General features: G+C 35.7%; 2 protein-coding genes across 8 annotated transcripts in view; one reads left to right on the forward strand and one right to left on the reverse strand.

Moving 5' to 3' along the window:
- Positions 1 to 10468, reverse strand: part of LOC136853636 (carbohydrate sulfotransferase 10-like) — a 27733-nt gene extending 17265 nt beyond the window's left edge. Inside the window, exons 1-2 of the mRNA XM_067129458.1 lie at positions 10240 to 10468; positions 6859 to 7391 (exon numbers count right to left, since the gene is read on the reverse strand). Coding sequence (XP_066985559.1) covers positions 6859 to 7200 — 342 coding nt within the window. The 5' untranslated portion in view covers positions 7201 to 7391; positions 10240 to 10468. The remainder of the gene's footprint in view (positions 1 to 6858; positions 7392 to 10239) is intronic.
- BBS9 (Bardet-Biedl syndrome 9) overlaps positions 1 to 26410 on the forward strand; it is a 52512-nt gene that overhangs the window by 13136 nt on the left and 12966 nt on the right. Inside the window, exons 1-9 of one of the 7 annotated variants that reach the window (XM_067129452.1) lie at positions 14854 to 15014; positions 16460 to 16638; positions 16981 to 17093; positions 17351 to 17508; positions 17778 to 17973; positions 18242 to 18510; positions 20137 to 20261; positions 22464 to 22481; positions 25739 to 25919. In XM_067129452.1, the coding sequence (XP_066985553.1) occupies positions 16462 to 16638; positions 16981 to 17093; positions 17351 to 17508; positions 17778 to 17973; positions 18242 to 18510; positions 20137 to 20261; positions 22464 to 22481; positions 25739 to 25919 (1237 nt within the window). In that variant the 5' untranslated portion in view covers positions 14854 to 15014; positions 16460 to 16461. Of the gene's footprint in view, positions 1 to 14808; positions 15015 to 15378; positions 15592 to 16459; positions 16639 to 16980; positions 17094 to 17350; positions 17509 to 17777; positions 17974 to 18241; positions 18511 to 20136; positions 20262 to 22463; positions 22482 to 25738; positions 25920 to 26410 lie in introns of those variants that run through there. The other 6 variants (XM_067129450.1, XM_067129451.1, XM_067129457.1 and 3 more) reach the window with 6 other exon arrangements.

A 26410-nucleotide genomic window follows, 5' to 3' on the forward strand; every position in this document is an offset into this window, starting at 1 on the left:
GAAAAGAAGTAACAGAAGGTAATACGAAATACAGAAAGAAGAGATCAGATATTAGAAAAAAACAATTGACAAATTCATAAATTAACAGACAAAAGCGTAAGTAAATCATTAGCATACAAGGAGAATTGCTTTACGGCAGTAATGCATCGCATCTCCTCTCGAACTTTCGAGGAGATTCCAGACAGAAATATCGTTCAGAGGGGAGATCTGAAAGATACATAAAAAAAACGAAAAATAAAAGAAAAATCCCTTCAAAAGGGGGCGTGTCTTTGATGATGAATTACGAAGCATTACTTCCAGCCCAGGTATGTTGCTAGCTCGTAAAGGAATGGCTATGATGGGGTGGGTTGGGTAAAACCCTTGGGGAAAACACAGACGTAGGGGATATGGAGGGGTGAGTGAGGACTAATGTTGGGCGCACGCCTCAGATTCTCCAAGGTGTATGGGATGAAGGCGAGGTAAGTGAATTAGGATGCAGGTAGGTAGGTAGTGAGGAAAAATCTCTATAGTGACTCTGCAGTTCTTAAATTGAAGAACAGAACTAAGGACTGACATATTATTATTATTATCATTATTAGGGAGGAGACCTTCTCTGAGGGCGGTAGCTTTTAAAATAATGGCTGGTTCTACTATATATTCAGTTTTGTTTAATCTTCTCTATACGTCTTGCAATCTTCTTTTCAGCTGCACGCTGATGAAAAGGTGGCAAGACGAATAAAGAAGACTCTGTACAAACTGAATGCCATAGAAGCAGCTATTATTATTATTATTATTATTATTATTATTATTATTATTATTATTATTATTATTATTATTGTTATTATTATTATTATTATTATTGTTGTTGTTGTTGTTGTTGTTCAGAAGATAAACCCCTATTCATATGGGACAAGCCCCCACAAGGGGCCATTGACTTGAAATTCAAGCTTCCGAAGAATATGTTGGTGTTCACTTGAAAGAAGCAACAGAAGATAATTGGAAATACAGAAAGAAGAGATCAGTTGTTACAAAACAAAAAATCAAATAAATTAATAAATTAAAAGGCAAACAGATAGAAATATAAATAAATGATGAAAATACCAGGTGAATTATTTCAGGGCAGTAACGCATTGCATCTTCGCTTGAACTTTTGAAGTTCCAATTGCACGATATCTTCAGGGAGACTGTTCCACAGTCCAAGGGTGTGAGGAATATATGACCTCTGGAACTGAGAAGTTCGACAGATAGGTTCTTTATAGAGTCTGGGTGATCCAGCAAAGTATATCGACTAAACAAAATGGAAAAATAAAAGAAAATAGGTAAGGTAAAGTGTCTTTCAGTTTGCAAGGAACTTCAATCTCAACGAACGTGATATAAGAGTTGCCTAGGTGTTGTAAGGCAAAGAAAGGAAGTCTGCTTAAGGACTCACTACCACAAAGGATCAAAGGTCCCTCCCATATCCTTCTCTATGGTTATGTAACCGGCCGTTTTAAGAGCGAGAGAACTATTTCAACGCTCAGATTGGTTTTTCGTGAGAGTCGCAGATGAATCCACTCATCTGCTGACAGTTATGTCTCTGTATAAATTAGTTTTCCCCATTTTAAGTAAAAAACGACGGTAATATGCTCTACTGAGCTATGGTTCGAAATATTTAGGAATAAACTTCGCATCGCTGGTAATGAAGTTTATCGTAGTTTTGCATGGTGTGGAATAATTTATACGTCTCTTACTTTATACTTAAGAGAATGCGTGTTTCAGCATATCGTAGAAATGCTTTGTTTCGCCTAGCATCAAGCAGTGTTTCTGTCGTGTTATATTCCTTGCTTTGTTACTCTGACCACTGACATAAATTGCAACTATTTTGATTTGAAATAGCTCCTGAATTTATATCTTAGCATGAAAGTTAATTTTACTCAGACCAACCAAAGATGTGTATGTGTATATATATATATATATATATATATATATATATATATATATATATATATATATATATATATATATAATATAAATATAATGTACCTAATGTGTTTTATGTAAGAGGAATGCTTATGGAGTCAAGAGCTGGAAATCACAGTATAAAATGATATGCTTTCACTACGGGTTTCCTTTGGGTACACATTACCATTTGAGAACCTAGCCTTCTAGTTTCCAAAACCGAACACGTGCTCTTAAGATTCGGAACTCTACATTCACCTGTGTTTTCCCAGGATAATTTAACGTATCATCTTTATAGAAACATTATAGAAAAATTGATTAATATCTACACTTTTTTATGCTATCGAACTTTATATAGGCAGTCTTTCCAGTTTCAGTCTCTAAACCATATCAATATTAATAGGAATATTAATAAAAAAAATCCTACAAATATTAATAGGAAATATTCATAAAATATCAATAAAAATATTGATAATAATAGTAATATAAAGTATTCATAAAAATATATATAAATGACATTCATGAAAAATAATAAAATAATAGTCATATAATATTAACAAAAATATTAATTAACGCTCCATAGAATCAAATAGATCTTAGGTGACATCAAACTTATCCACGCGCGCCCTCGCATGTGTAAAAAAAAAATACAAGAAATGAGAAACATCACTCCAAATTACTTTTCAAAAGTAGAATAAAACCCGTTTACAACCTCTTTTACGACCTTTGGAAGGATTTTACGGTTCTGGAGACAGTATAATTTGCCTTTGAATTCGTCTTACAGAAAGTCCCTTTTGAGCGACTAGTGAGCGTTGAGCATACAAATGAACATTAGTACTTTGTTTAATTTTTTTTTCTTTTTAGTTTCGGCTGCATCTGGTCCATTTAATATTTTCAACATGAATAGGCATATTATGATTATGTCTAATTTCGTTTGTTCTTAGTAAAGTGCATTGAAATTATGTTCTAAATTTGTTTCCACAGATGTTGGCTCTTGAATAGGTACACACACACACATATATATATAGGTATATATATGTGTGTGTGCGCGCATGTATGGGTGTTGTATATATACATAAATATATATGTGTGTGTGCACAGTACGTATGTATATATGTATGTATGCATATTCCCTAACTTTTTAGATGCAGAGGCCAATGGAATGAGCAGCCAATTGTCTTTAACTAGACCAGACCTAAAGCCAGCACAAAAAAAAATGGGAGTACAGAGGAATACCTCACTCCCGAAGGAAGCGATTAACCTTCCTGTAGGAAGGATGCGGGTTATGATGGCCAAGGAAAACATGGCTAGGAAGAGAGTACCAAAGCCTAGCCATAGAGGGAAAGAATCGACCTACGGAAATTATGGGGAGTGAACCAAACAGAATCTAAAATTCTTTTTAAAGTGCAAAATTAAATAGATAAAAAAAAATCCTATCAATAATTAGTTCCATATTTTTACGTAAATATTCGTAATTATTTGACCATGCTTTTGTCACGTGAACCTCCCTCTAAATTGGAGAGAGAGAGAGAGAGAGAGAGAGAGAGAGAATGTAATGTGTCTTCATTAGGGGAAAGCGAGTGTGTTGTATAATAGTGTTTAGAATTGCTTGTGTGTGTGTGAGAGAGAGAGAGAGAGAGAGAGAGAGAGAGAGAGAGAGAGAGAGAGAGAGAGAGAGAGAGAGAGAGAGAATGTATTGTTCCTTTATTAGGGGAAAGCGAGTGTGTTGTATAACAGTGCGTTAGAATTGCTTTTGTAAGAGAGAGAGAGCCGTGAAAAACTTACGGTTTTGCGAGGAATTCTAGCAAAAACGCGAGTCCGCGCAAGCGTCTGTGCTTGAACGAGTTTTCGTAAGAAACTTGATTCTCTTGTGTGGGTACAAATTTTATGGCCTAATTATCCGAATAAACAAAAGTGACCTACAGTTTAGCAGTAAAGACTGAAGAATTTTCTCTGCACAAATTAGTTCCTTGCGACTGATCTTTAGTTGCGTGTATTTTATCGAATTGAATTGAATATAGAATTTAGGCCAAAGGCCAAGCACTGAGACCTATGAGGTCATTCAGCGCTGAAACGGAAATTGACCGTAAAAGGTTTGAAAGGCGTAACAGGAGGAAAACCTCGCAGTTGCACTATGAATCAGTTGTTAGGAGAGGGTGAAAAGTAAGATGGAAGAAAGAGAATATGAAAGGAGGTACAGTAAAAGGAACGAAAGGGGTTGCAGCTACGGGCCGAAGGCATGCTGCAAAGAACCTTACGTAATGCCTACAATGCACCGCTGAGGTGCGCTGACGGCCCTACTCCCCTACGGGGACATGTATTTTATTCTTCGATGGGAGAAAGCTGTGAAGAAGAGGTTAGTCCTTTTTTATCTTATGCTTGGGTTTGGCTTGAGGGTAGGATTGCCTAGTTATATCTAAGAGATTGAGAAGGTATTATTCTCTCTCTCTCTCTCTCTCTCTCTCTCTCTCTCTCACACACACACACACACACGCACACATTCCATAACCTAAGTTCTGATTTATTTTCGGTTCTTGTATTTGTCTCATAATTCTCTCTCTCTCTCTCTCTCTCTCTCTCTCTCTCTCTCTCTCTCACACACACACATTCCATAACCTAAGTTCTGATCTATTTTCGGTTCTTGTACTTGTCTTACAATTGCATATATAAAATATAGAGGAGGTACCATTCTCTCTCTCTCTCTCTCTCTCTCTCATTCCGTACCTAAATTCTGATCCAGTTTCGGTCCTTACACTTGTCTAATACTTGATGAGGTCGTATAATCTTCCCTTCTTGGTTGCTTGCACAGCAAATTAATTTTTTTTTTTTCAGACTAGCCTGACTGCTACCAACTATAAAAACTAAGAGGATGAGCTACTTTCTCTTAGGTAAAGGCCTAGAATATTTTCTCTTGTTAAAATATAGGAACCACTTCTCGTGAATTAGTGCAGAAGACACCGAGACACACCTCATGCGGTGCACTGTAGGCATTACGTAAGGTTCTTTGCAGGGTCCCTTCGGCCCCTAGCTGCCAGCCCTTTCATTCCTTTGACTGTACCTCCTTTCATATTCTCTTTCTTCCATCTTGCTTTCCATCCTCTCCTAATAATTGTTTCATGGAGCAATTGCGAGGTTTTCCTCTTGTTACACCTTTCAAACCATTTTACTCTGTTTCCCCTTCAGCGCTGAATGACCTCATTGGTTGTAGCGCTTGGCCTTTGGCCTCTAAATTTTCCATTCCTTTTCCATTCCCAGCACCTAAACACAAAATTAAGGAACCGGAAGTAGCTTGGACACCTCCCTCCCCCCCAACACCCCCTTCGCTATTTCGTAATAGAACAGATGAACAAAATACTTATAGTACCACATTTATTGACGAATTTATTTATTTTTTTGTCACCAGAAAAAGCTGTGATGTTTCCTATACCTTAATTAGTTGCTTCATAGTCTCGGTTTTGTGTCGTTCTTAAAGATTAATATATTCTCTCTATCGCTTTTTTATGTTTAAAATAAATATCCTTCAATATCTAATCCTATCTCCTTTTGATAAATAATAAAGTGTGAATAAAAATTCGGCAAGGTTCTCTTATAAGTTATACTTATTGTTTTTTATAAGTTCAATAAATATCCTTCAATATCTAACCCTACCTTTAGTTAATAAATGACAAATATTGTAAATAAAAACTCCCCACATAGAAGTGGGACAAGATGCAGAGAAAGAAGATTGTAAATAAAAACTCAGCGAAATATATCCCACTTTCAACTCGCTAAGCTACATAATGACTCTACGACACGGTATAATTCGCTTACCAAATAACCTCGAAAGACGGAATTCACAGGAATACTAAGCCACCAGCCCAACCGCAGGAACCCGCCCGTCGGAATACTTGAAAGGGCCAGATACCGAAGCCACCCGCGCCGTCACATAATTTCCCTAAGTCATTTACTACTGGTTCCGACCTGCTGACAAGATTATAATGGCTGCCCTATGGGCGTCTATATAAGGAGCCGGGATTGAGTAGGAGAACATTATTGGAACGTTCGCTTCAAAATCAGTTTTCCGTCGTGACGAAGCGTTTCGAGGAACAGGCGTCAATTGAAAACGGGTCCTTGCAATTGACTTTTGCAATTGGAAGACGTTAAAACCATAAAACTGAAAAGACTATGGGGCCCTAAAACGCTTGAAGTGTCATGACGATGGAACTGATTCCTATAGCTGACAGCAGAAGATAAGTGACCGGCCAGGTAGCGGGTATCGACTTGTTATTTCTCTCTCTCTCTCTCTCTCTCTCTCACAGACTTGACCATTACTACAACCGACAGTGATTATTAGCTTGGTGATGTTAGTGAATAATTAAGCCAAATATTATCTTTCCTCTTCCATCTTCTCTTATTTCAAGGGCTGAGCTAAATTTCAGTTTCTGTCAAGTAGGGATGCAAAATACACACATACATGCATAAGACAAAGTGAAACAAGTGGGAAGGGGGAGAAAAATGAAGCCTAACACCTGAGGGAACTATAGACCCGCTTCTTGAAACAGGGAAGGTTATAACTAATTCTTATAATATTCATTTGAATTGTAATTTCCATAAGCATTTTTATATGATTCTCATGTGCTGGCAGTGATTCGAGATTATTTTCATAAATAACTTGAAAGGAAAAAATTGGGTGAAATAAAGGATATATGAGATGTCTGTTTTTAAGTTGATAATATTTATTACAAATTAGAATTTTAGACAAATGGGCCTGCAAGCATCCTACAGAAATATATAACATAAGAATTCCGAATCTTTATACAATCCCCATCTCCATCTTTGCTAAAACTGCCTTTGGTGAAAAAGTATATATAAAGCTTAACCTGTCATTTTCTAGGAAACGCAACGTTGCATCCACCCGTCGCACAGACAAAGAAGAAAATAAAACAAAGTGAAACAACTTACCCAGTTACTGCTGAGATTAACAACCACATCTCTGTAGTAGGGACTGCGGTTATTAGCCCTAATAGGCAGGAGACTTGGAGGAGTACTGTTTCCTATTTCGAGGTGGACCTCGTTGAAAAGGACAGCTCTCTGCCCCATAAGCTCCTCCTTCAACGGGACATCGTATGTGCCATTAATCCTCTCCTGAAGGCGGACATCGTACGTGACGAATTCCGTCCTTGAAACAACGCTTGCGTAACCGAAAAAAATTAGACCTAGGCTGATGACAACACAGACCGTTTTCCTGGGAAGGTGCTTTCGTACAAGGCCTCTCCAGTTGTTGTTTGTTGTACTGATTGTCATATTTGAGAAAGAATGTCAAGAATCCTGACAGTCTTATCAGCGTCTTTAGGTACGGTATATGTTTTGTTATGTCCGTTCCATATTTTTCTATTTTAGTTTCTAATTTTACGTAGGTACGTCACCTTTGATCGAAGCATTTTTTTTTCTCTCAATCACGAATTTAATATCGTTTTCATCGGTGCACCGTAAATCTGCAAAATAAAACAAAATCTTGATTAGATTGTGTTTACGTATAGACACATGCATCAGCGTATCATCCTCCATTCTCTCCTCTTGGCCAAACCATTTTAATAACCTTTAACCTTATTACCTACATTAACATTTTTACCACTAACTTTTATCTCCACATTTCCCGCCCTTCCATGTTTACTACGCAAAAAAAAAAATCTATCTGAACATCAACAAACTTTTATCTTTTATGCATATCCAACATCCACACTTCATTCCCATAAAGGAGAATCGACTCAACATTCCCTTTATTCATTCCAGTTTTGGCTTCCAAGTGAGTTACATATGCCCTGTTCTCAGTTTTCTACCATCTGTCTAATTTAACCCTTAATATTAACACGAGTCAGCTGTTTCCGTTCTTCAGCCATCCATATTACATAAATAGCTTCATCCTCCTCATTTCCATTTATACTCATAACCTCCGTCGTCTGCAGATGACGCGACTCTTGTTACCGTTATTTAGTTACAAAACGCGAAATACAGATAACTAGAACAGATCAGTCAGTGCATGGTGTAGCCCGGTCATTAGAGTATGAAACAGAACTCCAGTGGAACTAAGACTATTGATGAAAGAACCGAAATCATTTTGCCGCTCCATGGCTTGTGTGTAGGTTACCCTGTGCTTAATGACTAAGAATATTTGACAATACTTAGTTTCACTTTCTGCTTAAGCCATTTATTTTTCTGTAGCACTTAGGCGCACTTGGTAAAATGCTTCGGTAGATAATGATACTGATGTCTAATGCGGCTACATTCAATTTTGTTCCGCCATTGTTAGAATACCCTTGTATCTGGATATGAACACCCTCTAGGCTAGGATCTCTGAGAGATCTTTTTTGGCAATATTCCAATCCTCAGTCGCCGTCATCCAGAAGACCTATATATTTCAACAGAGAATCACAACAACCGCTTATCGTCGTGCCTTCTAGAATAATAAGAGGCAAGTGTATTCCCAGTGTACTTAACAGCAACTTGCAATATTGCCTTACTCTTCACTTACTGTACACTGGATTATCTGCATTCAGAACAATTATCCCCCTTAGGGAAACATCATTTTTGCAGTCACTCCCCACCCCTTTTTTTTGGAAGTAATAACTTTGGAGTATCCTTTGCGACTTTGCAGAGTATGCTTATTTTAGGAGGTGTGTTAGATGTAATGCAGTGCAAAAAAGAAAAAGAAAATTAGAACCAACCCTCGCATACACAATCACACACACACACACACACACACAGAGAGAGAGAGAGAGAGAGAGAGAGAGAGAGAGAGATGCTACTACAATCAGCTATTGCCTTCGTTCCATTTGCAGCAAAAAGTTGCATCTTTCGTAGCCCATTCAGTTTATTGCAACATGATTAAACGTAATTTATCTTAAGAGGGGTAAGCAATTGTACCATACTAAAAAAAAATCACGTCTAATTTGTAACAATTTTCTAAAATAATTCGTTCAAAAAACATAGCTCAACAAAAAATACTTCTCGCATAAAATGGCGAGCGCTAGTTGCTAAGAAATGGCGTCCGCAAATATGCAAATGAGTCTCCCTTGAACCAAACGGCTGTCATCGCCGAGGAAAATGGCCTGATTTCATCACAGATTCGTTTATAGGTGGGACTAGTCTACTCCAGCTTGTAGTTTTATCTCCTATTAATCATCTCTTCAACGAAGTTGAAGTCAGCGTTTCACTGTTATAAGACTCGTTTTACTTCGCTTGAATCTCTTCTTTTGTTTGTCTTCTCTTCCAGATGGCCAACTTGTTGGGGTATTGCTGTTAAAAACTACTAAGGTAGTCATTGTGGAGACCAATGCATGTAATTCCCCTGCAAATATTTTGTGAATTATGAACTCGAGAATCAATTTTTTTGAGCTTTGGTATTTTCCATTAAAGCTTAACTTCATACTTCACATTTTTTAAAGATGATAAGATAGACTTCGCCTCATACAGGTACATGTTCCAGTATATATATATATTTATATATATATATATATATATATATATATATATATATATATATATATATATGTATGTATGTATGTATATATAATGTATATATATATATATATATATATATATATATATATATATATATATATATATATATATATATATAATGTATATATATATAAACTTTAGGAAAAGCCTCGTAAAAAAAACTGTTTCCGTAGTAAGAAAAGTATTGGCCTTACAAGAATCAGTTCCAGCCAACAAACTTACAAAATAAACACTAGCTTGATTCTCATAAACATCTACTTCTTAACGGGTTTTGATATATGCATGTAGCAGCCAAAGTCAATGGTTAATAAGTCAGCAATTATATCAGCGGGGTTCCTTAGTCATCTCGTTATTTTTCTAAATTATGTGTCGTTAGGCCATGGGCTAGAGTGAATTCTTTTGTTTCAGTTACATAAGTTTCCGTTGAATTCAAACGTGTACACTTTTTATTAACTTGCAAATATCACTTACGGACATTGTAAGTTCCCTATATTGTGATAATCGCTCTAGTTGTAGACAAATCTTGATACTGAAATAGTCCTATGGCCTTTTTGAAAATACAAGCTCTGTAAAACTGGCTTCCGGAATTTTCGTTTTGGCGAAATATATCTCTTGAGAGGCAGAATAAAAAATGTCTAGTTTGAATATTCATCTTCTAATCACTCAGCTCATTGATGATATTCTACATTCGGCTGAATGAAGTTATATTAAAATCCCAGGAAATTATTTTTCATTTAGATGTAAATATTTTCATATCTATGGTATCTACTTATAGATTTACAACAAATTTTGATATTCAAAATAAATACCAAATGAAATCACCTCTTGATTATATAAAGTATAGCAGAAATCGCAGAGATAATACGATGTCCAGTCTGCAGTGATGAACAGGAGAGCAACACACGAAAACTGCGCCCGCGGAAAGGCAGCCTCCACTCTCCGCGACGGCCAAAGGTAAACTGAAAAGTCAGTTACACGGTACACCTTGGGATTGGGAAGAAGAGCCAACTGTAGTCGGCAGAAGTCATGCACGTTAGGTAATCATTACATAACTTTTTTGTTTTTTATTAATCAAGCGCTTTATGCATGTTGCTTTCGACTGACTTTTTTTCTTTTAAGTAAAATTATATGCCTGCAGACACGAGAATATGCGCTGGGCGTGAGATGGCTTCCTCACATTTTCCTCGGTGACCCGGCTGAAACGAGTTGGATAGAGCAATAACCTTCATCTAATGATTCAGCAGCATTTTCCACATGGGAATATAAAATCGTCAGTGTTCTTTCTTTCCTACTTAGACGGATCAGACGAGCACATTTTTTCTGCCAGTGACCTCAAGTTATTATTGATGAAGTATCTGGAATCTTTTCCGAAAACGGAGATGAAGTAATCTCATGCATTAACAGAGACAAAAACTTGCCATGTCAAAAATATCATGCCAGACACGGTCAACGAACCTCTGCCAATTGTCATGTGCTCTATTTTCGCCTGTAGCCTAGCTTTTTTTTGTGTGTGTAACTGTTTCCCTTGTTCATTTTTTGAATAATGCCATTGTTCTGTGCCTACGTGGATGTTACCTTCCCTTGCTGGCTTTCAAAAGAATAACACAACATATATGTTTGTAAAATAAAATAATTTCTTTATTATAATTTTCTTTCAGAAAAGCATGTGTCATGTTTATAGATGAAGTCAAGAGGTGAAATCGAGAAATGGCCTTTGAATAGGCCTAGTAGGCCTATTCTGTATGGACAACATATTCTTATTACATATTTGCACGGTTAATGAAGTTTTTCTTTATTTTTCTCTCTAACAAAAAAAAAAACTCCCAAATACATCACTGAAGTTGCCTTCTCAGACGCAAATAAATAAGATGAACCTCTCATTCCCTTTAATGTCAAACAATTTGTTCCTGTTTTTGGAGAGAATATCTTTAGAACTATTACTGTAATGTTAGTTTTTCATGGGATTCTAATGAAACAGGGACAGCGAATGCAGTGAAATTATCGGAATTTTATTTACAAATAAAAAACTTTCCTTTGTGCGCGTTTTTTTTTTTTAATCATGGGAATTTTTGGAGCTTCAAAATTATTTTGGTTACAGGTTGAGAAATGGAGGCTACACGTATTTAGTTATGTATACATACATACGTCCAAAGACACACTCATACATACATACATACTTACAGACATACATGTATTGCTCAAACATTCTCTGGCCATTACGTAAATAAGTCTGCGTACGGCATGAATGCTCTTGGTCACCATTAATACCCTAACATATAGCGCAAATATTTTACCCAGTGAAAGACCCAGAATACCACTGACTTTGCAACATGTTACAGGGACTGTGTCTAACGGACTAGTCTCCTTGAATTTTCACTTTGATTACAGTTGGCAAGTCTCTCAACTCTCTGTTACACGATAAGCGTGCTGTATCTAACTGTATCCTCCGCGGGAAACAGTGGGTCAGACGAACGGATGAAGAGGAAAAGATACGCGGAGTCAGCTAGACCGAAAGAAAGATGCAATAGATAACCAGAGCGGTGGGCAAGCCGGTCCATAATTATTATTAGGGGAAAAGGCACACATGTCAGGTTCTTCTTCACCCAGGCACCCTCCCCTTATTACTATACTCCTCACATGTTTCTTGGTCTTTGTAAACATACCACGCGTGTTGTTGCACAACAACTCGAGGTTAAGGAGGGATCGCATCTCCTGGTGACGTTTGGGTGAAGAAGATGCGTCTAGCTTTCATAGTTATTTTCTTCACACTTTTATGCTTCTAAGCAGGATCACATCTCTTGGTGGCGTTTAGTGGAAGAAGATGCGTCTGTGGTTTGTACTCACTTTCTTCACTTTATACTACTTCATTTATGATATTTGCTTTAAGAATTCTCTAGGCCTACCCCAGTGAGAGTTACTGCAAGACTTACTAACTCAGATTTTTTTTTCTTCGTTTTAACGTGCTTTTTTTTCCCATGAAGATTCATAATTTTTTTTGTGAGAAGAGCCCTCTTAGACTCAACATTCTTTTCATATTTATAGACCAAAGCTATTTCTAGCTTGTATCACTGTCCATGTGCTCTTTAAATTAAAATGTTGCTAACATCTTGGTGCACTCTTTAAACCATCCCGTAACCCTACAGTGCTTCGTAGCCTGTGGGACTTGAGCGAATTTTCAATGACGCAGCATTCTGAGAACCATACATCTTCAGAGGGGTACATTAACCCGCGCTGAACATAATCATAGGAATGATCAGGTTCCTGCGTTTTCAAACATTCCCCCAGACTAAAGTATTATACTTGCACTGGCGTATATTTTGTAATGAATAGGCATGAATATCATTTATGCATGATATGAGCATGTCTGTATGTACACATAGAGACTCGTGTTGTAGCCACAGTAAAAAAAAAAAGAGAGAAAAAAATGACATTTTCGGCTGGACCACAATGAGCGGATACCCCTGCATTGGGATATAACAGGAGAACGAGTTTCACCATACGTAGGGGAAGCCGTTGCAGGATAATTCCCCACACACACACACACACACACACACAGACACAGAGAGAGAGAGAGAGAGAGAGAGAGAGAGAGAGAGAGAGAGAGAGTCAGTCTCAATCTAGAGCGCGACCTCTTTTCTGAAGTGTAATCGTCATGTCTATGATTTAAGATGAAGGTCAATTGAGTTTCTGTACCCGGAAGCAAAAGAAAGGTGAAATGCATATTTGAAAACACGAAAACGAAACAAGAAGAAGAAGAATGACACGAAACGCGAGAAATGATTAGCATGATACTGTTAAGAATTGCAGGTCTCACAAGCCCTACGGCATTCACTCGTAATATTTGAAGAAATTTCACAGCCAAAACGAATAAAAAAAAAAAGCTAACGGTGATATTGCCTAATTACGAAGTTCCAACACACAATCGCATTCTATCAGCCACAGAAATCTAAGAATTAGAAGTTTATTGATGAAGATACGATATAGCTTTAAAAGGAAGGTTTTAAAAGATTTCAGATCATAAATCATTGAAAGCATTCGTGATTCTGATGGAGTTCCCTTTCTTCTTATTAACTGAAGTGTTTTTTTTATTTATCTCTCTCTCTCTCTCTCTCTCTCTCTCTCTCTCTCTCTCTCTCTCTCTCTCTCTCTCTATATATATATATATATATATATATATATATATATATATATATGTGTGTGTGTGTGTGTGTGTGTGTGTTGTTTGAAAATTCTACACTCATGTACATCTTTCTTCCCAGCTCAGGCGTGAAAAAAAAAAAAAAACAGTAAGAGCATGGAGCTCTAACCTTGTAGGAATCCATAGACCTACCTTGTACAAGAGGGGAGGTAGTGCGAGTTAGAGCAAACGTAAACAGCCAACAGGACAAAGGGGCCAAGATTCGAAGGATAAGGAGACATCAAATTTAGTACACAGAAAGAAGGTGCCAGTTTTGAGAATGACAAATATAAACTGCTCAAACTTATCGGAGAACGAACGTACAATGGACTAAACTAAAATGGTGCAAAGATTCTGAATGAGAAATATGCAACAGAGAATCAAGATGAAGATACTGTCCAACCAAGACATAACGAAAAGGAAATGCCTGCAAGATGAAGACACAAGTAGGCCTAATTGACGTGACTCGTTTGAAAGTAAAGCATCAAACTTAATCGTGCTATGGTGGAAAGGAAGTAGGAAGTAATATGAACAATGGTCAAAGGACCTTGAAACAAAAGGTGTGAAGATACACGGTAAAATCTTGAAGAGGGGACGGAGGAAGCGGTCAACCAACTGAGCAAGAATGATGCAAAAAACACCAGCAAGCATGTAAAGCGAACGGCCAGACATGGGCGGATGTGGTGAAAGATCACAGTCCATCTTATAGGGTAGTGCTACTTACGCTCCCTCTAACTAGACCAAAGTACCAGAACGCGCTCAGGGGAGACCATACAAAGTTAAATTGTGATGCTTGATGTGCGTTTGATGAAAGGAGGTTATATCAAGAGACGAGTCATTTGAAGAAGGAAGAGAGGGAACACATATGAAAGAATACGACATAAAAATAAATGGGTACATTATGTTCACCAATGGCGCTGACAATATTTAATGATTGAACGAGAGATAATTGGTAATGAATTCAAAGACCACGGACAAGGAAGTGAAATAAAAACAACAGAAGACTTGTAATAGGAAATCAATAAATCACACACACACAATATATATATATATATATATATATATATATATATATATATATATATATATATATATATATATATATATATATATATATATATATATATATATATATATATATATACGAAGAAATAAAAAGTCAATTGAAAGGTTGGAATATGTCAACAAGAACGAAGAAAACATACGCTTGATTAGTCTTGCTGTGTGGACGGGGAACGTGAACAATGAGTAAGCTGATGAAGAGAGACTAAGAAGAGCAGAAACGTGAATATGGAAGAGAATGATAAATAGAGAATTATGTGAAGAATAGGCATAGAGAGGGAAACCTAGAAATTCATTCAGTCAATATTTTGGGTGAAGCCAAATGCTAATCACGGAGGGTTTTAAGAGTTTATATCAGGTAAGAAATATTGAAGAGAGAGAGAGAGAGAGAGAGAGAGAGAGAGAGAGAGAGAGAGAGAGAGAGAGAGAGAGAGAATGCAATGCTGGAGAGGTTATTCGGTTTATGCAATATCTGATCAGGTGACATCGCGAGTTTTCTTGTAGCGTTCCATCTGGTGTTATCGAGCGCTAGAAACTCATCCATAACAGTCCAGATATCCAATTTAGGCATTATTATCTTAAAACCTCCCCAATGAATTATTATTCTTTGCAAATATTCCCAGTCGTTCACATTTTATTATTCAAAATTTGAGTATGGCACCGCGAGAGAATCACCCGGTTATATTCCCGTGCTCTATATATATCTAATATCTATGAATATTTGTTTACAATAATCAGCTGAGTTGCTTAGCAGCGGGTTATTTACCACTGATGTCACAGTGGGACCAGGGCTAAGGCCTCTTCGACCTTTTTGTGTTTTTACCCCTCGTCCACTTAACGTAGAGGTAATAAGTGATCAGTTTTGGTTGTATTTTAATGGTGAAAAGTGTGTTGTACAATTGTGAAAGGATTAACATAGCCTAAATTAGTTTAAGGTAGGTTGTGTCCATTAACTTAAACTATGATCTAGATCTATTATAGACCCAGATCACAGCAAAAGTATTTGTATGTTAATATTACTGTAGATGTAGTTAGCATATTATAGGCTAATAATATAACATTTGATCCTTAAATTCCTCGCCAGTACATCAGTCAGAACTTATGTTTTAACGACTCAATAGGTTATCCCGTGTTTTATGCTGTATATTTGGTAGACCCCACGCGGTTGTGTTTTGCCAGGCCCCTATGGTATATATAATAGTTATGGTGGGACCCCAGTGGGAAACCAGGGTTTTTAGGTAGAGGGCCAAAGGTGAGTCAATTACACCCACAGAAATGGTCTGAAATACATTAATGCAAGGTGAGCTGTCAGAAAAGTGCTTAGACTAGTTCATGTCTATCGTATCTTAATCAGCTTGAATCACAATTTCACAAAAATAAAAAAAAAAATTGTCGAGGACTCAGGGCTCATAAGGCAAATATCAGGGCTGTAATGTAACCATACCCTACCTTACCTAATTTACCTACGCACTTGGTTGTAGCTAACCCTAGGATCTTCTATTCTTACCTGACCTACAGTGTCTTAAATCATTAAAGTGAGATACAGAGGTTTGAGGAGGGTCTCAGTCACCTCTGCATAGGACATTTCCAGTAGAGGAATTGGAATTCCTTGCCAGGCATTTCATCCCCAGCACTTTCATCAGATCACAGTATCCGTAACGCTGTGACAGAATAAGTGTAACATACTGACAGGCAGAGACATAAAGACAGGAAGGCAAAATGAATGACCATACAGGACTAATGTTAAAAATAATACAGTAATAATAATCCCTGTTTTTGTTAATTCTTTATTCTGTATTTCAGCAATGTCTCTTTTCAAAGCAAGAGATTTTTGGTCTACTGTGGTTGAGGGGGATGCAGGTAATGAGGAGGAATGTGACACGGGTTGTCTTGTTATTGCCAACATTGACAATTCATCACCGAGTTCGGACAAAGTTATCGTTGGAGGGTTTTCTGGACATTTACGAGTTTTCCTTCCACAGGTAGGAGTTTTGCTTTATTTGAATTAAGAACCATGCCCTGATGCATGAATATACCTTATATTAGGGATGAGTGATATATGAAATGCCTTGGGTTTGTACTAGCTGCTTATTTTTTCAGAAATCAGTGATTTGATTGGTTATGCTGCTGCAATAGCTGCATAGTTACTGGGATTATAAGGGATAATCTTGAAATATTTTTTCCTCTTTGCAAGCAGCTAATATGTGTTTAGTAGAAATTTAGCTTATATTGAAATACTTGTTCATTTGAACATTGATTTTGCTTACTTCTGAATTTAAAATGGCCTTCCATTGATGTAAAGCTTAATTATCTTGTTTCCATAGTCTCACAGAAATGAAGAAGGTGAAGAGGCATACGGTTTCCGTCCAGATCATGTGCTCTTAGAGACCACTCTCAATTATCCTATAATACGTCTTGCTGCTGGTAGATTTGTTTCGTAAGTAATGCTATGAGATATTTACAGATACAGTACTCTGCTTTATTGTAAACTGAGGTCTGTACTGCTGGGTAATTAGTTATACAATATGAATGCCATTTCATTTTTTTGTAAAAATAAATGGGATATTTATTCTCATATTTCAAGAATTTTGTGCATGATTTTATTTTTCATTGAAATACCAGTTTATATAATTGATTAAATTTTGGGCAATTTTATGTAGATTGTAATTGGTTGTTACACCATTTTGTTTACAGAGGTAATGATCTACTTCATCTGTGTGTTTTGCATCCTGATCGTATGGCTGTGTACACAGTGAGTGTCACAACTGGTCAAACTGGTCATGGACACCATTCACGGCTTAGTGTAGCTTATCAACATAAATTTCAACGTCAGGCACATTCACTTACAATAGGTAGGATTTATTGTCTTCTAAAATAAGGTTTATTTTCTCTTTCATGCCTATTTGAATTCTGTAATGAAGACTGTCAAATCTTGTAGCATGTGATTTTGTATAATTTCTTGGACATAGTATTGTGTCATTGAAAAATGTAATTTTTAAATACAAAGTAAGTTTTTTGCAGACTCGTTACTTTCAATGTGTTGTACATAATATCTGAGATGCTGCAGATGCATGTTATTCATTGTGAGCACAGACAGTATGTAATTCAATTTTATTTGCAGGTTCTTTTGGTGGTGTGAAAGGAAAGGACTACATTGCTGTGCTGTCACTTGATGGCATCCTCACTGTCTATGAGCAAGAAAGCTATGCCTTTCAGAGTTTCCTTCCAGGATTCTTGTTACCTGGTCCAGTCGCTTATGTATCAAAATCAGACAGCATTGTAACAGTTGCATCCGACTGGTGTCTTCAGTGTTTCAAGTGAGTGGAAAATGCAAAAGGGTATTTTTACTTTTATTTTAGTTATTTTGATTTTGAATTGAGCAAGATTAACTTCATGGGTAGTATTGGAGTATGGGAAGTATTCATAAATGATTTTTTAGGTATAGCATCTCAGACACTGTTTTAACATTTAGTATTTATTCTGTTTTTCATTTGCAGTAAAAGCTACCAAAGGTGCTTAAATACCTAGATTTTCCTTTGTTGCTTTGGTAAACTTAGAACTTTATGTGTTTTCCAATTTTGGCAGGTATCAAGTTCTGGCATCTGCAACTGAAAAGGATAAAGAAAACACCAATAACAACAATAATAACAGCAAAGGAAAGCGACTGGCTCCTGAGTGGTCTCGCCAGTTGAATGGGGAGGCCCTGGATATCATAGTTTTATGTCCGCAGGAGGGACCAACAAACATTTTAGTCCTCACTTTCCGTGCTATCTATTGTTACAAGGAGACAGGAGTGCTGAGATTTGTCAAAAAACTGGAATTCAACCCATCATGTTTTATGGCATTTCCTGTTGGTAAGTTTATTTCTATATAAAGTTGTTTTTACTTGCTGTTAATCTTGTTTTGGTTGTAAACATTTTTCTGCCAAGATGTGGAAAAAGGATTCATTTCAGTGTATGCTGCCAAATGTAAGTCTTTTTGTCTACCTTAGATTCCTGTTTGTGTTATTTTTAATCATATAAAAAACATGGAAGTTGGCAACCTGAAAATATTTGGATAAAAACTGATCAAAAGCAGTAGATTAACCTGACATTACCTTATATGGGTGGTATATTATGTATCCCTATAATATACCTTATATGGGTGGTATATTATGTATCCCTATAATGCACTATTTTACCTATGCTGCACTGCCCAAAAGAGAAGAATGGTAGCAGGGAATTGAGTCTATTTAAATTATTAAGTCCTGAGTCATCTTTGGTCAGTGACCTTTGCTGAGAGGTTGCTCTCTACTGGTATCCTCATTTTGGCCTTAGCTGCTTCATCTAACTAACTTGTTGATCTTTGGGTGTTAGTAATGACAAGCCCTTCCCATTTTGTCATAATTTACTTTTTCTTTAAGAAGTATTTCAGTATGATGCACATCCATTCAGTTGTGTAGACATTAAACAGAAGAATAAGAATAATCCATCCAGTTGCATTTGACTGAGTATGCACCATGTTCCACAACTCACTGGCAATAGACCAGTATTCTTTCTTTGTGTCTTGTACAAAGCTTGCCTTCTTGCTCCCCAAAAATTGGGTTTATTATTATTGTATCTTATTCTTCAATATATCATGTTATAAAACTGCAAAATCTGTCTCCCCAACATTAGTGTCAAACTCCTTATAACTTGTGTAAATGACATATAACTAATATGCCATAGGTGAGCTGTTATAAAACTGCAAAAATCTGTCCTCCCCCAACATTAGTGTTGAACTTTGAAGTTACCACGGCTGAAAAGTTTTTTTTATGTTTTAATAATATAGTTGTGTAAATGACATATAACTAATTCACACACACTATACTGAATATGAACACAGGATTAAATGAAGTGGAAATACAATACTTTATTTTTGTAGGACCTAGAATTAACTGTGGACCTCATTGGTTTGAGTCTTAAATTTTTTAACTTATTGCTTTCCTCCACATTTAATTTTATAATATAATTTTTACTTTAATTTCTGTTATCCCTTCACAGATGCACGATAGTGAAGTGGAGAATTCTAGGTTTGAGTACAAGCCCAGAGCATCTCTTTTGGTGAAAACTGGTCGTTCCCTATATTCACTTAGCAACAGGCATGCCAAATTTTATTATGTACAGAGAGAAATAAAATTACTTTAAAAATTGCACAAAATTCCTGTAGTTTGTGTTTGTAGTTTTGTTTGAACTGAAGAGGTGCTGAATCAGATTCATAATGACCAGGTAGATGGAAAGGTTTATAATTACTTCTGTTATCGTAGATGCATGATAGTGAAGTGGAGAATTCTAGGCAACAAGCTTGTAGATATTCACTTAGCAACAGGCATGCAGAGAGTAACCAGTTTGTGTTTGTAGTTTTTCTGGGGGTAAGATTCAACTGCTCCTGCAGAAGGGCTAACATAAAGTAATGTTTTTGTTGAAATATGAAATTTAATGTATCTTTTTTTTTTTTTACAGACAATTTTATTCATATATGTGTTGGGACATACACAAGCACTCTGCTTGTGTATCGAGAGACAGAACTAAAGTGGGCTTCCCAGCTTCCATTTCCTCCTGTGGCTCTTGCTAGGTCAGATTTCACGGTAAGTTGTCTCTCAGCATTTATTGGCGAATACCAAGTGTTTTCAAACAAAATATATACTGAAGTGCACTTTAATTTTAAAGGTTTTATAGTTTTTAGATAGATATCTTGTAAGCTTAAAAAATATTCTTGTCTTTCATTACTTTTTTCATGAAAGATTTTTAGTGTAGTTATTTCTTTGCAATTGGGCAGATCTGAGGGATGTTACTGGAAAAGAAAATGTTTGTAAGTGTGAATTCTTTTATGATCTTTGGTGAACCCATTTATATATAGAATTAATATAAAGCTGTGAAATGTTTCCTGCTAAATAGTAAACTGTAATACTTGTTTTGTTTGCAACTTACCTCCCACAAAGATGCTATCATCTAGCATGTTTAAATATGACTTCCCCTACTAACCATGTCAGGGTCTTCTGTTTGGTTTTTTGATTTCCTAACTTTATGTGGCACATCACATTTTGTGGTCATCATTTACCCAATGGGTATGACATATTACTATATATGCTGGCTTATGAATGCCCTCCCCCCAAAAAACATTGCAATGTATGAAAGTATTTAGAAAAAAAGTGCAGTTTACATTAAGAAATAAAAAGATAGAAAATAAATTACAGTCATATTAAGTTATATGTGATTTCGTCATTTCTTATTTGCTAAAGAAAACTCACATTTCTTAAATATACTTTCAGTAAATTTATGATGAAATGAGCTAAAATTATTTTTTTCAAAAAAGGTCCTTATAAAATACAAGTGCATCTTCTTGAAAGATTCATTCTTCAGGCCAGCAGATACAGTATTTCAAACTATGATTGATATAAAGTTTTACATGTATGTTACTCATTCTTATGAAACTCACATCACACATACTCACAGCGGTTTTGTAAAAACACACATAACAGTCCTCTTGCACTGTTTACAGTTTTGTACATGAAAAATCTTTTATCACACTGAATTTCTTTGTGCAGCAGAAACCAATTGATATTTTTTACTTGTTTCATTATAAAACATAATCTTGCCACATGGTCATGTACACAGTCAAGTATGCCATTATTACAAGCACCAGTCTGATGAAATGATAGGATTTAATTTGTAACCATAATTAAACTGTATTAGGCTGAAAGAATAAATTTCTGATTTAACAGTTATTCAGTGAAATATTGAGACGTTCTATCAGATCAGACTAAGCATCATGTATTTGCATAGCAGTCTTGATTTTCTCAAAGAATGGTAAATTTATGCATGAATGTATGTCTGTGATGTTATTATTGTGAGAGTAAGCCTGACACACCACATACTCATCATACTGCAAACAGTAATTCCATTTGTTCATCATACTGTGTACAGGATTTGGTGTTTTCTGAATATATGCTGCAGAGCCAGAATTGTTAGACATGGACTTAGTTCTAGATACTTTCCAGGGACTGAGTGTAAAGGTTATATAGCTTTAGCAATGTTTCTGACACTTAGCTAGGAGTGTTTAAGGTAAAAAAAAAGTATTCATGAAAGTAGCCATTCTGTTTGCAGTCATCTTTTGTACCTTCTGTGGTCATCTTTTGTATAAGTCTTTGCTCATCTGCTGATAGGATCTGTGCAGTTTCTAGTAATCTAGCCATCTCTTCCCAATTCATCCATGCTTTATCTACTTTTTCACTGTTCTCTTAATTCCTACTGTACAGTCCAGTGTGTCTTCAAATTAACAGAAATGCTATACCTCCTCTAAGGTTTTGAACTCTCCTCTCTTCTCCATCTGATCTTGTAAAGCATTTTTGGTATCAAAAATTGTAGTTCAGTGTATATTTCATAACCCATTTCTTTTTTTTTAGCAAGGTGTTCTATAGTATGATAGGTGTTGGTTTGATGACTATTTTACTTTGAGTTTCTGGTTGCCTGTACTCATTCGTAGATTGGAGGTATGGAGAGTGTTGAGTTTTTATGGTGATAATGAAGCTGGAAACCTAGTATTGTAACCCAAAGCATCTGCTTACTTTTAGTTTTAGGATCGTAGGTTCAGTCATTTTTTGAAGTTAATGAGATGTTTATTTTTCTTGAGCACATTATAGTCTGTTGATTTGTCATCATTTATGAAACCTTGCACATTGTATCAGTAGTAGAAATGCTTTAGGATTTTGTTTTAAGAATGATGATACCTGCCTTTTAAAAGATAAGGTCTTATATTGGGTAAAATTATCCCACCTCCCTTTCTTCAGGCTTACAGATTTTTAAGGGTAAGGAAGTAAACATTTTTACATTTTGTGGCTTTTGTGTGCTATTTTGTTTTATGAAAGCGCTGCTTATTTCAAAGCCAGAAGGATATATTTATGAAATTTTGTTTGACATTTTAGTGACAAGTATGGATTTTGCTCTATTTGACATTTTTAGTTTTTTGGAGTGCATGCAATATTTGTTAGCAAAAGGTTAACCAACCTTGTTTTAATTTAAAATTTCTTATTTACAATGCTATATGTAAACTCATAGTAAAGTTATTTAGGCCTGATACTTAAATTACAGTGCTGTATAAATGTTTGAGTTTTGTTTATTTGAGAATGTTGAGATCAATTTTATTTTAAGGCATATTGCTTGGATTTTGCATTGTGAAACACCAAGCTTCTGTTTGCATTGTGTAGCACAAAATGTAATATTTAAAAGCAATGTTAATCTTTCATGCTAAGCAGCTACTTATAGTTAGGCCATCTGTGCATAGAAAATTACCTGCAGTGCTTCAGCCCTTCAGAAAGTAAAGAAGAAGATTGATAGTTAATTGGTAGTCCATTATGTACATTAATAGATCCCCAGGTCTTGGATGGTTATGGGTCATTATTATTTGTGCTGTCTGATCCATGAGTTGTGAGAACCAACAGAGCTGTAGGAAATTGTACAAAAAAATTATTTTGTTTTAGAAAAAGTTTATTTGTTTGACAACAAACCCATTACTTATAATTAGCCGGAATGACCATGTTGGTAAGAGGGGTCACACCTCTAAAGGCCTCAGGTTACCTGATTGAAACCTGTAGGATCTCCCTGAAAACTCCTGGGACTGATTTTAAAGGATAAGCGCAATGGCTGCTCTTGCCAACACTTATATGAAGTGCTGCTCAGTCCAAAAATACCAGGATATTCGTTGAATGCAGAAACTTTAAACTAATCACGCTGTTTGAAGCATAAAGGCACTAAATTTTCTCCTCTTTGAATGGATAAGCAAGACATACTTGCGTACAAACCTGGCAGATTACCATCAATAAGGATTTAAAATCTTCCAATTGTTAAAATGCCCTCAGCTTTTATTACATTGTGAAAATTAGTCAGATCACGGTATTTCATATGAATGAAATTCTAAGTTATATAGTAAAATAAAATTAAGACTTCCAAAGAAAAAATGAAATAATTTAGATATAATTTAGATATAATTTCTCATAGCTGCCTGAGACTGGGGAATTCACCCACATATGCTGAAAAAGACTGAAACATATGTAATGATTTATGATGCACAAGATGAGTTAATTGTAAGGAGTGAATTGGTTGTGAAAAGAAATTATTTTCCAGAAATTCGGGTTATGTTTGATCATTCTTTATTAAGGTAGTTAGCCCTGTGAGAGTTTTGATGAAACTGCTGTTTTTAACTATTTGTAATAATTTAAAGCATACATTCTTCTATTGGGACTGTATGGTGCTGTTAATTTTGTAAGCTTTTTATCAAGGTATGACTTATGACTTACTATTTCAGAATATGATTTTCATTAAAAAGTGTAGCTGCTTTGTTGGTTGGCTGCATGCTTTTCTTTGGTCATATTTATTTATGAAATTCTACTAAAACTTTAGAATGAATTTAAATATGCCATACAGTGGTATTTAGATTTATAATTTTTTAAATATTTACAGTATAAACTACATTGTACTGTTAGTTTAGCATTTAGTTATTGTAATTATTTTTTCATGTTTCAAGTCCTAATTACATAGGTAAACTATCTAAAATTGAGAAACCTGTCTTGTTTAATGCTCTGTCAGGTAAGATATAAATCTGTTGTTGTAGTTGGAGAGCTATAAGATAAAGTTTTCATAACATTAAACATACTTTATCATAATCCATTGGTTGTACAGAGCTCTCATTTGTGGTCCAGATGTTAATGGACACATATATTCTTAAGTCCCATAGACAGAAGAGGTGAAATAGATAAAAATGCAACTGTTCATGCATGGATGCTTTTGACTCATTGGTGGTAATAATTATCCTCTTTGTTGTTACTTGATGATTGGATGTGACACTTTCTCGAAGTAGTGCAAGAGCCTTCTTAGATCTCGAGGCTTTGTGACTCCAGCACTTGTGGGTCAGACACTTGACAGCTTGTTTTAGAGGTGTTTGGGAATGAAGAAGTCTGCAGTCATGGGAGCAAAATTGCTTAGTGGTTTGCTGTCTGTCTCCCTACACCAACTGTAAAATCTGATTCACTTTAGGTAGAGGTTGGTGGTTGAGGAGAGATTGGTGGTTGAGGGTCATCAGAACAGGTGATGGCTGCAGTAGAAAACTGTGAAAAGCCTCGACCTTAGAGACATTGCATGATAATGTGATATGCAGGCTGCTTGAGTTGTTGTGGAACTTGAAGTGTAACTACTTCAGGAATCTATTTCAGGTTTGCTGGCACCTGGAAAGTAACCACCTACCAGTAGATCAAAGGTGCACATATGTGAACTATATTTTGTAGGTATATGGTAAGTGTTAAACTTTTTCTGTCTATGAGATGTGAGAGTATATGTTTGATGGGACCTTCAGATCCCAAGTGAGGGCTGTACTGTATATGATTGATTGGCTTGTGATGAAACAACAATGGGAGATGAAGATTTCAGACTAAAAATCAGTGACCTTAGATCCTTACATATTTTGTTTTGTACGAACAGTAATAGCCACAAACTTGGATACTGTATATACATTTCTGAAATTTAATAAAACACTTACTGTATGATATTCCCAAACTACAGGACCTAGTTTCAGTGAAAATTATATGAAGTCTTATGTATTTGGATAACAGATCCCAAGTCAGTCCATGTGATTCATCAGTGTCTATAACATTTTATTTGAAGTTCATGAACTGATTTTGCAGTTAAACAATGTTTGATTTTTTAGTGGAAACAAGTAATTTTTCTATTTTATTCACTATGTACAGTATAATGTCATGATATCATTTTGTTAAGTTATTCGTATCGCAATAGACGTAAGTTTGTTAAAGTGTAATTTAAACCTAAAATATTTTGCTGTTGCAAAACATCTTAAGCTGCATTTGATGCTGTAATTACCAGGTCAGTTTATCTCATTGTATATTAAATCGATTTAGGGTTTTGGCAACATAGCAGATAGACATTATCAGCTGTTGCATAGAATAATCTGAAGTTTCTATACTGCTACTGTTTTGATGAATTTAGCATCAACCAACATCTTTATTTGTCTTTCAGACATCATTACTAATTGGTAAATTTTGCACTTTCAATTTAGGGTATCAAAGGTGCTGCCGTATCTTTAGGGGATGCTGGGCAAATTCAGGTATCATATCTTGGTACAGACCCTTCCCTCTTTGTTGCACCACCAGCAGAAACCAGGGAGATTAACTATGACCAGACTGACAAAGAATTGGCTCAGCTTCACAGGATCATTAAAGCATCCACAAAAGATACAGGTACAGTATTATGTACTGTAATCCCTCCTCAATATAAGTATGGTACAGTACTCTGAAGATGATAGTTCTGATGGTCAATATTAATATTATATATATTGCAATGTCTGCACTCAACTAGGAGAGGTAACTTTTGTTACGAGCTACTGCATTTCTTGGTTTTCCATCACACTGGTTTGTATTTGTAAAATAAGATTTATATATTTTAAGTTTCAATTTTTTGTAAACTAATTTTAATTAGATTGTAGCTGAAGTACTCCTAAGTATTAGTGCTCTTGCAATCAACTTTTAGAGATATTGTTTTTGAATTGTTACAGTATAGCACATGTTGCCAGATGCAAACTGATTTGGTATGAAGATATGTAAGCATGCAAACATAATTAGACTGATTTAAGCAACCAGTAAGCACAAACAGAATGATCTGATACAGTAATTTTTATTCCTTTGTAGTTTTCTTGGACAAATTGTCATTCATATCTAGTTACACCATTAAA

Source organism: Macrobrachium rosenbergii, chromosome 27, assembly GCF_040412425.1.
Source record: "Macrobrachium rosenbergii isolate ZJJX-2024 chromosome 27, ASM4041242v1, whole genome shotgun sequence".
Taxonomy (NCBI): Eukaryota; Metazoa; Arthropoda; class Malacostraca; order Decapoda; family Palaemonidae; genus Macrobrachium; species Macrobrachium rosenbergii.